The following is a 15,914-nucleotide window of genomic DNA, read 5'->3' as shown; positions in this document are numbered from 1 at the left end:
AGTGATGTTAGTTTCCTTTTCTGTTTTCAATTACGTTTCGTTTGTCCTTATCCCTAGCAGCTTTAAGACTTTTGCTTTGCTATATATAGTGATCTCTTGGATTTGTGAGAGACACATTTGATTTGATATTAATATAAACTTAGAGTTTTGTTTTTAATCCACTCTTGATCTTTAGTTTCTGGGCATTCTTTAAGAATTCAACAGATTTTAAGAAGGCTTAGTTAACGGGCATTCGTAGAATTCAACGTTATCTTCACGTTATCGGTTACAAACAGTTACTTCCGCCCCGTCATTTGGTATCAGAGACCTTTGATTACGATTATAATCGTGATTATCGATCTCTGGTTTCAATGGCTCCGCGTCCTAATGAATGGGCACGGATGCAACAGTTTCTCGAAAATTTTCAAGATAATATGCGACAAACAATGGCTGATGCAATTTAGACCGGAGTTCAAGCAGGAGTTCAAGCCGGCCTTGCAGCAAACGCAGCCAATGCAGCAGACGCAGCAAACACACGGCCACAACAGCACCAAAACCGTCGTCACAATCCGGTGTTTGAAGACGACAATGATGATTCCGAAGAAGATAACCCTTTCGGAGACAACATCAACAATCGACGCCAGCAGCATGATCGAGATCATCATCCCAGACACGCCGAGAATACCCGTTGGACATCAGGTTTAAAACTCGATATCCCAGAGTTTCATGGTAGTTCTCAGCCCGAAGAGCTTCTCGACTGGTTCGTAACGGTCGATGAGTTGTTAGAATTCAAAGAAGTACCGGTCAACAAGCAAGTTCCTTTAGTTACTACTCGGTTTCGCTGTCACGCAGCTTCCTGGTGGAACCAACTTAAGCTGTCTCGTTCTCGACGCGGGAAAGATAAAATAACTGCATGGGACAAGCTCAAGAAACATATGCGGAAAACGTTCATCCCATATAACTTTGAGCGTCTTTTGTTTCAGAAATTTCATAACATAAAACAAGGACCACGTTCTGTCGAAGACTACTCTAACGAGTTCTACCAGATGCTCACACAAGTGGATATCAATGACTCCGAAGACAAGTTAGTAGCCCGCTTTATAGCATGGTTGCGACCCCAGCTTCAGAACATGCTCCACCAATTCGACCCGGGCTCTGTCGCTGAAGCACGTCAACGAGATTTGTTAGTGGAACAGCAAACCCGTCTCGGCGCCAATCAGTGGTCCGGTAATACCAAAACACGCAACACAACGACCACTACAGACGATTCAAAAACGTCCACAGGTCGGGATACAACAACAGATCCTCGTCCGAATGAAACCGTGGGACCACGACCTTCTCGTCCCAACGCTCTCCGTTGCTTCACCTGTGGCGAACGAGGTCATATTCAGACGGCTTTCCCTCATAAAGGACGTCGTGGATTACTTGCGAATGAAAAAGAAATAACTGGAGATCCAGTTTATGACACAGAAGACGGTCAATTCGACAACGTCGAGGAAGAAGAAGTCTCCGGCAACACGGGAACTTTCCTAATGATATGACGAAATTGTCTAGCTCCAAAGATAACTGAAGCATGGCAAAGAACAACCTTGTTCAGCTCGACTTGTACGGTGAAAGGTAAAGTCTGTCGCTTCGTCATCGACTCGGGCTGTTCTGCGAACGTCGTCTCCGAAGAAGCAGTCCGCAAGCTCGCCCTCACCACCGAAAACCACCCCCACCCATATCGCCTTCTATGGATGAAAACTGGCGCCGAGGTTTATGTTTCGAAGAGAACCATTATATCATTGTCCATTGGCTCTTTCTATAAAGACATAATTTGTTGTGATATCGCCCCAATGGACGTTTCTCATATCATCCTTGGGTGCCCATGGCAATACGATTGAGACGTTATTCACAACGGTAAGACAAACACAAACTCTTTCATGTTTGAAGGCCAGAGGATCACGCTGCTACCATCCCCTGAGACAGACCGCGTGCCGCCTAAGGAACTAAACCCGTCTAAACCAAACCTACTCATCGTTTCCAAGTCACAATTCAACGAAGAGCTGCGCGAGACTTCTCAGATATTTGCTTTAGTCGCAATAGAGACAGAAAATGCTGTGTCACTACCAATTCCTACAGAATTTCTACCTATCATCGAAGAGTTTCACGAACTCTTCCTGGACGAACTCCCTGCGGGATTACTACCACTTCGGGATATTCAGCACCATATTGATCTCGTACCTAATGCAGTTCTACCTAATCGCGCACATTACCGTATGAGCCCCGAAGAACATGAGGAACTACGGAGACAAGTCGAAGCCTTGTTGCTTAAAGGTTACGTGCGAGAGAGTATGAGCCCCTGTGCAGTGCCTGCCCTACTTATTCCAAAGAAGGATCGATCATGGCGTATGTGTGTGGACAGTAGAGCAATCAACAAGATCATTACATGGTATCGATTCCCGATTCCCCGCTTGGACGATCTAATTTACCAAATCGGAAAAGCTTCGATCTTTACCAAATTGGATCTTAAAAGTGGATATCACCAAATTCGGATCAGACCAGGGGATGAATGGAAAACTGCTTTCAAGACGCGTGAAGGATTATTTGAATGGCTAGTCATGCCCTTCGGATTGTCGAATGCACCAAGCACGTTCATGAGAGTTATGAATCAAGCTTTATGGCCATTTATTGGGAGGTTTGTAGTCGTTTATTTTGACGACATTCTTATTTTCAACAACACAATGGTGGACCATCTAGAGCATCTCTGCAAGGTGTTACTCGTCCTCTGCAGGGACAAGCTGTTCATCGCCAAACAGAAGTGTGAGTTTGGTACGAACGAGGTTTTGTTTATCGGCTACGTGGTCTCCGCGAACGGTTTGCGGGTGGATCTACAAAAGGTCGAGGCGGTCGCAAGCTGGCCAACACCAACCATGATCCCTGAAGTTCGTAGCTTCCACGGCTTGTCCTCTTTCTATCGGCGATTCATTCACAATTTCAGCTCCATTATGCCGCCAATAACAGACTGCATGAAGAAAGTGTCGTTCTCATGGAACGATGAAGCCTCTGCGGCTTTCACTTTGATCAAGAACAAACTTACTATGGCTCCCATCTTAGTCTTGCCTAACTTTGACGTTCCATTTGAATTACATTGCGATGCGTCGAAACTTGGGATTGGCGCGGTTTTGAGTCAAGGTAGACGTCCTGTGGCGTTCTATAGTGAGAAGTTGGCTGGTGCGCGGGCTCGGTACAGCACGTATGATATCGAGTTCTATGCGATAGTTCAATCTATCAAAAACTGGCGCCATTATCTGGCACATAAAGAGTTCGTCTATTAAAATATTTAGGAACGCAGGACAAAATGTCATCGCGACATGCGACTTGGACAGCTTATCCACAGCAGTTTACATTCGTCATTAAACATCAATCGGGTAAACTCAATAGAGTTGCAGACGCCCTAAGCTGTCGGCACGCCTTGGTCTCTACACTGCAGGTCTCTGTTCCGGGCTTTGAATGTTTCGCAGACCTTTACCCGTCGGATCCGTTCTTCTCGGCCATATTTGCAGACCTTACGGCTGGTGTGCGTTCGGAGTTCTCTCTGGTGGATGGGTTTGTATTTAAAGACAATCGCCTTTGTGTTCCTGACTGCAGTCTGCGGCTACCGATTATACAAGAACTATATTGTGAGGGACATGTGGGTCGGGATAGGACGTTGAAACTCGTCACCGATTCTTACTTCTGGCCAACATTACGACGTGATGTGGAAAGATTCGTGACTCGCTGCACGACATGTCAACAAGGGAAAGGGCAAGCCTCCAACGCTGGCCTTTATTTGCCATTACCGGTGCCGACGCAACCGTGGAGCGACATCAGTATGGATTTTTCCTTGGCCTCGCACGAACCCAACGTGGCAATGATTCAATCTTCGTGGTCGTCGATAGGTTCTCAAAGATGGCGCATTTTATTCCGTGTAGAAAGACAACGGATGCCGTGCAAATCGCTGAGCTATTCTTTCGCGAGATATATCGGTTGCATGGTCTTCCTATCTCAATTGTTTCCGACCGTGACTCTAGGTTCATCAGCCACTTCTGGCGTTCCCTTTGGAAGTTGTTCAAAACCAGTTTGAATATGAGCTCGGCGCATCATCCTCAGACTGATGCTCAAACAGAGGTCGTCAATCGCAGCTTAGGTAATATGTTGCGGTGTTTGGTTGGTGATAATCTTCGCTCTTGGGATTCTCTTCTTTGTCAAGCGGAGTTCGCTCATGCCAACAATCGCAGTCTCGGGTTCAGCCCTTTCAAGGTTGTGTATGGTGTGGCGTTAACAACCCTGCCTCAACCGGGGGAGTTTCACGGCCGAGCTATGGAGCTTGTGGACGAGCTAACTGACATACATGCCAAAGCACAGGACAATTTGCAGGTACAACGATCAAGTACAAACATGATGCCAATAGAAAGCGTCGAGAGGTCCATTTTCGGGTTGGCGAGTACGTGTGGGTTGTTCTAACCAAGGAATGTTTTCCGGTGGGACAGTATAATAAACTGAAACATCGCAAGTTAGGTCCCGTTGAGATTGTGCAGAGGATCAACGCTAATGCCTATCGTCTTGCTTTACCTTCCCATGTCAACACCGCTGACGTGTTTAATGTTCGCCATTTGTTCAAGTACGAACCGGATGATGATACTCTGGCGGGATTCATGGACGACTCCTTTTCAGGGGGGGAGACCTGATGTAGCATACATCGCTATCCCAAAAGGCTTTCGTTTTCTAGTTTCCTTTTCCATAGTTATGTTAGTTTCTTTTTCTGTTTTCAATTAGGTTTCGTTTGTCCTTATCCCTATCAGCTTTAGGACTTTTGCTTTGCTATATATAGTGATCTCTTGGATTTGTGAGAGACACCTTTGATTTGATATTAATATAAACTTAGAGTTTTGATTTTAATCCACTCTTGATCTTTAGTTTCTAGGCATTCTTTGAGAATTCAACAGATTTTAAGAAGGCTTAGTTAACGGGCATTCACAGAATTTATCGTTATCGCGTCGGTTACTAACAGTTACTTCCGCTCCGTCGGATACGGACCGTGAGAACACCAAACTCAGCATCCCAAGCGATGCTGTGGCTCAAAAGTGGAACTCCAGGAGCACAAACTTAAGCACCGTTGACGGCTCCCATGAAGATACGGCAACTCTCGTCGTGCTCATAAACCCCCTTGTTCTCACCGTAGAACTTGACTTCATTCTCATTGGGAAGCACCAATATATCATCACCACAAACACCTGGCAAGTCGAATGAAACCCAAACACTTCCATCACCTCTTCGTTGTACACTATTTTCTGAACGCTTAGGACCTTTCACCACAAATGGATGGTCCTCCACCGCTTTAGCCATGTTCAAAGCAGGTTCATCCATATTGTATCTCCCAGATTTACCTATAAACAAACTAAAGCATTTAATGGAATATGCAAGAAAGGTTGGATCTTTTTGAGTGAGAGGAGGGATTCGAACCTTTGTTGAGAGGGAAAAAGAGAGTACACTTGTTGTCCTCTTGACACAATCATCCTCAACATTCCATCTTTCATCTTCGCATCCACCCCTGTTATCTCGCAGCAGTCACACCCTAAACCGGCGGTTCCAGCGTACTCACGGGCGTTTTTCTTGTCGTCTCCGTCGCTGAGAGTCTCTTCACAGGAGAAAAAGACAACCTTTTGTCTCACGGAGTCGACTCTGTGGCGGACACCGTCGTCTGGAACACCGGGCAAGTCGACACGGACGTAAAGGTTGTCGTTTTCGAGGATCTTGATCTCCATGAAACCCTTCGGACCGTATCTCTGGAACTCGTTGTTAGTCGCGTGTATCCTCCCTGTGTTCGATTATAACGCAAACAGAACCACGAAAGAAGAGACAAGCAACGATTAACAAAGCAGCAAACTCATAAAGATGGAAACTTTATTGTTTTTTTCTGCACCAAGTAAGGTAAGCGAGAGTAAGATAGAAGAGACCTGGGCCATATTTTCTAAAATAACTTAAATAAATAAAAAAGTCTGAAATCTCCATTTTTTATTTTTTAAAAGTCAATTCCAAAGTCGTAAATCTAATAAATAGCCATAAATCCAAATAACATAATAAATCTCGAAAATATCGGTAAAAGCATAAAACCGCAAGTCTGAAAAAAAAGGAAATAAAACTCCCAAAGCACAAGCCCGCTAGCAATCAGTCCAGCTCGTCAGTCTCATCTGAAAAAGGAAGGAATAGGAGGGGTGAGCAACAGGGGAGTTACTCCGTGAGGTATGAGATGCTAAACACGCAAACCACTGACTTGAGTAAATAGAACTCCCACCATGGAAGTTTAGCTCTAACATGAATACACACGACGCCTAGCGCATCACACAACACACAAACAATGCGATGATAGCATATAGCTAGTCCATACACCCCGCATCTCCTCATATGGATATATAATACGTAGCGTCGCTAGTACAGTCTGTCTCTGTACCCCCGCCCTCTCAAGTAGCATCCATGGTACAAACGTCTCCGCACCACACGCCCGCACAAGTAGCATCGCAAGTCCAGACGTCTCTGAACCCCTGCCCGCACAATCAAGTAGCGTCGCTAGCCCAGACATCTCTGAGCCCCCGCCCGCGCACATAGTCCCTACTCATAGCTATGTGTACATACATATATATATCACATCTCTTAACATCACGCAATCAATCAACGGTTGAATCCTCTAGACCCCTAGTTCCAGTTTACAGTGAATGAACTATCTAACAATCAAGACTCAATTCAAACAGACGGATCATGATTCGAAATCTAAACTACGATAGAGAGAATTCTACACTGGTACGAGATTTACGGAATAGACCCTCACCTTGCCACGGGTTCTGAAGATAATACCTTGACGGCTCTAAAATAGCGCAACTCCAGAACTCTCTGAAAATAAATAAATATGATGACTCTGGCAAAACTGAACCATATAGAAAGCAGATGAATAACTAAAGAACTGACCGTTAACATTTCAATCCCTCCGGTCAGTATATAGTCCTATATGTTCTCTGTCCGTAGCCACATAGTTTACGCTGATCGGACATCATTTGATCAGCCAAACTGGCTTCAGTTCCAGGCTGGTCGTAAACAAAGACTGCAGCAGATCCCCTCGCGAAAACAAGCATAACTTTCAGAATATAACTCGGAATAACGATCCGCTTCTTGGAGATGATAGATAAAAGAGTTAGTTACTTACTGAAAAAATTCCATACTGTAAGATATTGATTAGCTTGACCGTTTTGCCTTTACGCTGAGACTGGTCGGAACTGTCTCTGCATCGCAACAGCTTAAGCTTGTTCTTGACCAAGAAGTAACGCCAATAACTTTTTCTGTACAACTCCGATCTCGATTCCGTTTGTTGCTACAGATTCCTAGAAACGAGACCTATCCAAATATCTATGATTCGCAGCCTAAAGTCTCCTGAATCGATCTAGGATCCTCCCTCAAAACCACTCCTCAGCCATGGATCTGATGGTAACAGTTGGTGATCTCCACCATGTCATGACGTCCCCGGTGGCATGACTTGCTCCTCCAATGGCTCCCGGCTAACAACGTTGTGGATCTGTGCCAATGGTGGTGGGACGGTTGAACCATTTTGTTGTCTTCTCTCCCTTGCGGCTTTGCTCACATAAACACATGGTAAAAGAGATGTTTGTTTGACGGCGCAAGTACTAGGTTTTCTTTTTGTAGATGGGAACTTATATGATTCATGTACTAAGGCTGAGTTTAACAAAAAGGAGGAATCAATCTTGACTTGGTCCAAGATTATTAATTACAGCAGACCAATCTGGTTTAATAGACTAAACCAGTTTAATAGAGTGATGGGGTCGTTACAATTCTCCCTCACTTATATGGAATTCGTCCTTGAATTCGGATCCTGAACCACTTGTGACACCACGTGATACGATTCCCAATACCATCCTGAAAAAGCTCTGGATAATCAATCATCATCTGAGTTTCGGTCTTTTAGGTTTCCTCGTGGATCTTGTCTTTCTTTCTCAACAACATTTGAACAACATGGTCATCATCTCCTGAACCTCTTTTACTTTCCGATTTATAAAATCTATTGGCTGACAAGGTGCATACAATTTTTTTTTTTTTTGCCATGAGCACTTAACGGCTGCTGCAAAATGAGCTTTGGCCCTCTCCCGACCTTCCTCAAAACTGACACATGGACCACTATGGAAGTCCGATACACTGCTGATAAAATAACTGCAATCAACTAGTCCAATTCGCTCCACCAGAGGATACAGTCCAATGTACCTCGGTTTTAGTTGCTTCAGCTTATGAGTCTTAAGTCCTCCCTGAAATGTCATTATTTTCGGGTACACTAGATCACTCATATGTAATTACAAATCCTTGAGCATGTCCATTTGCTATACCATCTCTTGAACCATTAATAGTTCTAACTCATGTCACTCCCTCACTTTGGTCCAACAAAGTGGTATACGATAAGGCCTACGATAAATAGCCTCATACGGTGTCATCTCAATGCTCGAACGATAGTTGTCGATGTTGGCAAACTCTGCTAGATGTAATGCTTTCCGATCTTCCATCCCACTGTAAGATGCAATCCCTGAGCATGTCCTCTAAGTCTGAATAGTTCTCTTTGACTAACCATCTGTGTGCTGATAATAAGTTGTATTCCTGTGGATCTTTGTCCCAAGTTCCTTCTGAATGACTCCAAAAATGTAGACGTGAACTTCGAATCCCAATCCGATACAATGTTGACATCCATGAAACCTCTCAAACTCAATAATGTAGGTCTGCTCCAACTGATTAGCTCTGACTGTCTTCTTAATTACTTAGGAAATGGGCTGACTTGGTAAATCTATCCATGACTACCCATGTGGCATCCTTTTCACATATGGTGATTTAAAATCCAATAATAATGTCCATAATCACCATGCATCATTTCCACTCCGGCAAAAGCAAGCTCAAAAATAACATGATAGATAATTGATCCTCTGACATAGCCATCTGACATGTCTGACAATGTGACGCAATGAAGCTACAACTCTTCATACTAGACCAATTATAGTTAACAAACACTTCATATCTTTGTACCCCTTGGTGTTCCCGATGGGTAGAGAAACACGAGTGATGTATTTGCTGTAAGATCCCTTTTCTTAACAGCTTATCGTCCAACACACAACTCGATTTTGGTACAGGTACATCCCGCTCAAAACCATCCCACTTAACACTTATGATATCCAATACTCTCAATTTCGATCGTCTTACAAGGCCATAACTCTAACATGCGCTTGGTGTATCCTCCATAGCAAGACTGCCTGCTCCAAAGTCCCAAGGACATCTGTCTCTCCATCGACAGTAATGGCACACAATCTGAGACTAGTAAATGTCACAGTAAACTCATGAACCTCTTTGGTTCTTGATACGTCGCTCATGTGCCTAACCAAGGCATTTGTCACCTGGTTGTCTTTACCAGATGGTATGCAATATCCAAATCGTAGCCTGCTACCAACTCAATCCAACTGCACTGTCCAAGTACAAGTTTTAATGAATGAAGATAGATTTCAGACTCCAATGATCCCAGAGAATCTGAATTTCTTTCATGTACAATTACAATCTCCAAAACTATAACGCAAATACCACTGCAGCCACTACGAATCATGAATAGGGTAGTGGGTCTCGTGAGGTCTCAACTGATGCAATGTATATAGAATGACCTGATCCTCATGCATCAATACACAATCCGCAAACGCACATCATGCTCCCTCTACGACATGTCAAGGACTCTTGGCTCAGCCATCTCTTCTTCTTCTTCTTCTTTTTCTTTCTATGTGTTATCTCTCCCTCTCTCTCTCTCGTTCGCTTTAAAGAATGGAGTTTTTGATAGATTTTTGTTTAAATGAACACACTATGGTCTTCAGGCCCTTTAAAAAAGAAAAAGAACACTATGGTCTTCGCTTGCTTATGTGATTTACTTACCTTTGTGTGATGTTACAAAAATAAAAATAAAAAAAAATAAAAAACTTAACTTTGTGTAAATGTTTTTTACTGAGTTAAAACCATTAGAGCATCTTCATCGCGCGTTTCTTATGTGGGGGGATCCACTATTGTTTGCCCAAGTCGCCAAATACCGTATGCCCAAGTCGTCAAATAAGAGAAGTTTTCGGTGGGTTTTTTCAACTGTTTGCGTGCCCCGCTGACACGTGGCGGCTCGCGATTGGTTCTTTTAATTTTTTTAATCAAACAAAAACAAAAAAAAATAAAAAAAAATAAGAAACCCATTAAAGTTTTGTCCGATAATAATGCTATTAAAGTACCGGTGACGTAGTACTGTTGCGGTGATTATCTATGGTAAAACATATTATGAGCTGTCAATTTTTCTACTATCCCTCTCTTTGGTTTCACATAACGACAAAGACCAATTTTAAAAAGGTTCAAAGTATTATTTTTTAAAAAAGTTTTAACAGTTTGTAAAATACTTATCTTTTTATGTTATTGATGAAAACTGTTTTTAAATGTTTATCCTGTTTATTTTGTGCAAGCTCTATTTTATTGTTTACTCCTTAGTAATTAGTATATACAATTCAACTTCATAGGTTATTCCTTAAAAATACAAACTTTATTGGGAGTGTTCAGAAATATATTATGATTATATATCCATTATTATTTCTATTGTTTTAACATATTCCACTATGTTCAAAATATTATGCAAACTATAAAATATTTTAGTATTGTTTTTGTTTGGATTCATTGATAAACATGACACATGTCATTTTGTTATTAACCAAGATTACTATTAACAAAATAAAAACACATACACTTTAAAGTTCAATTATATACTTTTTATGATATTAAAAATACTTTTACATTTTTTTATAAATCTTAAAATAAAATTATCTACGTAACAAGATCCATTGTTCATAGATTAAAATTATATATTAATACTAATTTAAATTGAAATGATTAAAACTTAATACAATAATAGTATATTGGGTTTTTAATTAATATAATGTACTGAAAACTATAAATTTAGAAATTAAAAAAAATATTTACTAAGATTTGAAATATACAAATAATTATTTTTTCTCTATATATAGCCTTCATATTTAACCTTATCAAATCTCATAACATTTTGTATCTCTTTCTTTTCATTATGATTTCAAACAATCCATTCACTTTCTCTACAAATTTTATTGATCTTCTCGATAGCCAACAAGAAAGAAACACTACGTATTCTTTTAATCCTATTTCACCTTCTACCCAAATAAGTTCATCTGATCACAATATAATACTAAATATGATAATATGGGTGGAGAAAGCAATGATCCAAATCAAACTCAGTGCACAACCAATGCTTGTAAGGAAACAAAATGCAAGTGGAGTCCAATTGAAGATGTTGTTCTTATTAAGGCATGGTTAAACACGAGCAATGATCCGTTTATTGGTAATGAACAAAAAGCTTCTGCTTCTGCTTTTTAGAAAAGAATTGGTGCATATTTTTCATCAAGTCCTGCAGTATCAAGTCTACCAAAACGAGAATCTAGTAATTGCAAGAAAAGATGGCAGAAAATAAATGATAGTATCAACAAGTTTGTTGGATGCTATGATCAAGCTGTGAGTCAAAGAACTAGTGGCCAGTCTGAAGAAGATGTTGTCCAAGTTGCATACCAATTCTACTTCAACGATTACAACACTAAATTCGCGCTGGAACATGCATGGAAGGAGCTCCGTCATGACCAAAAATGGTGTAGTTCTTACAGCTCTCAAAATTCTAAGAGTGGTGGAAATTCAAAAAGGAACAAAACTGGATGAAGCTGGCACATTTTCTTCAAGCTCTAACACAGAAAGTAACGTAGAGGAACAATTTATGGCTCGTCCGTCCCCTTGGTGTGAAGTCATCAAAGCGCAAAGGAAAGAAGGTTGTTACTAAAACAACACATGAAGAAAGGAAGTCCAGCTCTCGATCAAGGCTTGAGAACTTGTGGGCTCCGAAGGAGAAAGACATAGCTGAGATAAAGAAACTAATAAAGACGGAGCTCCTTAAAAGTCTTCTGGAAAAAAACAGAACAACTTTCAGAGAAAGAAGAAACTTTGAAGAACAAAATCATTGATGAGATGTTGTAATTTTATGCTTCTAATGCTTGTTGTTTAAGTTATATTATATTGTAATATGCTATTGCTAAGATGATACATTCTACCCAGATGCTATATTTCGATGCCGGTTTAGAATGAACAAATCATTGTTTGTACGTATCGTTGATCGACTCTCAAATGAAGAAGAATTTTTTCAACAAAGACGAGATGCTACGGGGAGGTTAGGTATTTCTACACTACAAAAGTGTACAACAGCTATATGTATTATGGCATATGGTTGTGCAAGTGATGCAGTGGATGAATGCCTCCGGATGGGTGAAACCACGGCGAGTTCATTTTGGAAAATTTTGTTGACAGACTTATATCTTTATTTGGAGAATATTATCTAAGAAGGCCTACTGCGGAGGATCTCCAACGACTACTAGATATTGGAGAGATGCGGAGATTTCCAGATATGATAGGAAACATTGATTGTATGCATCGGGAATGGAAGAATTGTCCTACCGCTTGGAAAGGGAAATATTCCCGTGGAAGTGGAAAGCTCACAATCGTTTTAGAAGTTGTTGCTTCACATGACTTATGGATTTGTCATGCATTTTTTGGACCTCCAGATACCTTAAATGATATCAATATTCTTGACCGTTCACCTATTTTTGATAATATTTTACAAGCCCAAGCTCCAAAAGTAAATTACTTTGTCATTGGACATCAGTATCATATGGGATAGTATCTCATAGATGGTATATATCCAAAGTGGGCTATATTTATCCAATCAATTCGACTTCCCCAAGATCTGAAATCATCGTTATTTGCTCAACGTCAAGAAGCCATCAGAAAAGATGTTGAGCGTGCTGTTGGAGTCTTACAAGCTCGATTTGCCATTATAAAAAATCCAGCTCTTTTCTGGGATAAAAATAAAATAGGAAAGATCATGAGAGCATGCATCATATTGCACAATATGATAGTGGAAGACGAACGAGATAATTACACTCAGTATGATATATTTCAATCCCAACAAATAGAAACAGGCGGGAGTGCACAAGTGGATCTTACATACTCTACAAATATGTCTACCAATATGGCCAACATTCTTGGCAATCGGACTCGACTTCGTGATCGAAATGTGCATCACCAGTTAAAATCTGATTTTGTTGAGCATATATGGCAAAAATTTGGCACATTATCAAGTGAAGATTAAGGCTTAGTTAATTATAATTTGGCTTGTCGTATGATATTTTGTATTATATTTTTAGGTTTGTTTTTATAAGTTACGTCGTTATGTAATTTATGTTTGTTTGTTTTATTTAAAATATTGTAACTCTTTTATTATATTTTAGTTTAAGATAAATTTTTAAAATATTTGTCCTAAACTAAATTACATTAAAATTAAATTAAATAATATTATTATTGTAATGATAAGAAACTTAATGGGTATTTACCATTGGAGCTAACAAATTAAGTATAGTTTCTTAGAGCATCTTTATCCTAAAACCTCATTAGGGGACTCTTAATTGTTTTTTAATAATATTTAAGGGATAAAGGTGTTTAAGAGATTAAGATAAGAACTTTGAGACTTTTATGTCTCCTTTGCAAGTTTCTTATTTTGGGGTTCTTAAAAATAAATTAATATTATTCATTTTTTATTAATTTTTTCTTTATTAAATAAAACATAATAAAAGATTATATTTTAAACATAGATTTGTAAATAAAAACATTATTAAAATAAACGAGAATTATTTGAAAGAAGCATCTGAGATCAGTTGTTGTCGTCATCATGTCCAAATCTACGCCATATATGTTCAACTAAATCATCTTTTAGTTGTTATTTCGAATTCTTGTACGAGCATCAATCATATTTGTGATGTTCGAAGGGATATCTGTAGAATACGTGAAATCAACATGTGAATTTCCGTGGTCTTCTCCTTGTTGGAACTCTGAAACATCAACGAGACTGTATCCATATCGTTCGCCTTCTACTATCATATTATGGAGTATGATACATGTTCTCATAATCTTCTCAATTTTGACTTTATCCCAAAACAGCGCCGGATTTTTAACAATGGCAAAGCGAGCTTGCAAGACTCCAAAAGCACGCTCGACATCTTTTCGGACAGCTTCTTGACGTTGAGCAAATAAAACTGTTTGCGGCCCTTGTGGCACAGAAATAGATTGGATAAAAGTTGCCCATTTCGGATAAATACCATCGGTGAGATAGTAAGCCTATGATACTCGCGTTCATTGACAAAGAAAGTGACATTCGGAGCTTGACCGTTTATTATGTCATCAAAAACAGGTGAACTATTAAGAACATTGATATCATTTAATGTACCTGGATGTCCAAAAAACGCATGACATATCCAGAGATCGTATGAAGCAACCGCCTCTAAAAAGATTATTGGTTTACCCGAACCACGAGAATATTGCCCTTTCCAAGCGGTGAGACAATTTTTCCACTCCCAATGCATACAATCGATGCTTCCTATCATCCTAGGAAACCAACGACGCTCTCCAACATCAAGTAGACATTGAAGATCAGCTGGTGTTGGTCTTCTTAAGTACTCATCGCCAAAAAATTTTATTATACCTTCCACAAAATGTTCCACACATAACCGAACTGTTGTTTCACCGAGCCGGAGGTATTCGTCGACCATATCAGATGCAGAACCATACGCCAAGACACGAATAGTTGCGGTACACTTTTGAAGAGGAGAGAGACTCTTCCGAGACCATCTTTCTTTTCCCGAAAGTATTGAACTTCGTTGGAGAGTCGATCAACAATGTGCATGAACAATCGCTTGTTCATTCTAAAACATCGTCGGAACAAATTTTCAAGATACGTTGGAGTTTAACTGAAATAATCATTCCATAAACGAAAATGCCCTTCTTCACGATGTCTTTCGATATAAGCTAGTTTTTTTCTTTTCTTTCTTTGTTCTTCTTGATCACCTTGAACGGTAAAATTGTCAAAGGCTTGATCAAAATGTTGATCAAAGAGCTCATCAAATGCATCATCAAAAGCATCATCAAAAGCTTCATCTAAATAGTTTTGAGAAGAAGAAGCCATATATGGTGATTTTATTATAAATAAAGAGGAAAGAGATTTCGAGAAAATAGAGAAAAGAAGATTTTATAAACTAGTAATAAAAGAGAGAAAATAGAGATAAGAAGATTTTATTATAAATAGAGAGGGAAGAGATTTCGATGAGTTGGTATAAAAAGAATGATATAGAGAGAAAGATGAGTTGTTGCTTTGGTTTGGTTTAGAGAGAAAGCGAATGATATAGAGAGAAAGATGAGTTGTTGCTTTTGTTTGGTTTAGACAGAAAGCTATAGAGAGTGATATAGAGAGATAGTTCAGTTGTTGCTTCGTTTGGTTTACAGAAAGCTATAGAAAGATGAGTTGTTGCTTCGTTTGGTAGACAGAAACACAAGATTACACATGATGCAAGACAAGTCACATGATGCAAGATTACAAAACACAAGAGTACACATGATGCAAGAGAACAAGTCACATGATGCAAGAGTACAAAACACAAGATTACAAGACACATAGAATCCGTGACACTACAAGACACAACAACACACTGACCTTGTCTGTGACTACAAGACAAGACAAGTCACTCAGCTTCTTCTCTTCCTCTTGTTACCATCACCCTTAGAGGATTGTCCTTCTTCTAGCTTGATTCCCGACTTCAACCCCTTGAACTTCTCCTCTTGCAGCTTATTCTCTTCCTCATGCATCCTTTGAAGCATCCTTCTGAACTCAGGTTCAATGTCACCTTCTGATGCCTCCACCCTAATCAAGTAGCCCATATTGGTCCTGTATTCTTCGCTTGATAACTCCA

The 15,914-nt window shown here is 40.0% G+C and overlaps 1 protein-coding gene across 1 annotated transcript; it reads right to left on the bottom strand.

The window, feature by feature from the left end:
* Positions 1-5,387: 5,387 nt before the first annotated feature.
* LOC106378498 (putative 57 kDa heat shock protein) lies at positions 5,388-15,133 on the bottom strand. The gene is made up of 2 exons (XM_048749148.1): positions 15,016-15,133; positions 5,388-5,818 (listed from the first exon to the last, which is right to left on the bottom strand). The coding sequence occupies exons 1-2, from the start codon at positions 15,131-15,133 to the stop codon at positions 5,388-5,390; spliced, it is 549 nt and encodes a 182-aa protein (XP_048605105.1).
* Between the last annotated feature and the right edge of the window lie 781 nt (positions 15,134-15,914).

This window comes from Brassica napus, chromosome C2 (genome assembly GCF_020379485.1).
Source record: "Brassica napus cultivar Da-Ae chromosome C2, Da-Ae, whole genome shotgun sequence".
In the NCBI taxonomy this organism is placed as follows: Eukaryota; Viridiplantae; Streptophyta; class Magnoliopsida; order Brassicales; family Brassicaceae; genus Brassica; species Brassica napus.
This window is presented reverse-complemented; position numbering and strand designations above follow the sequence as displayed.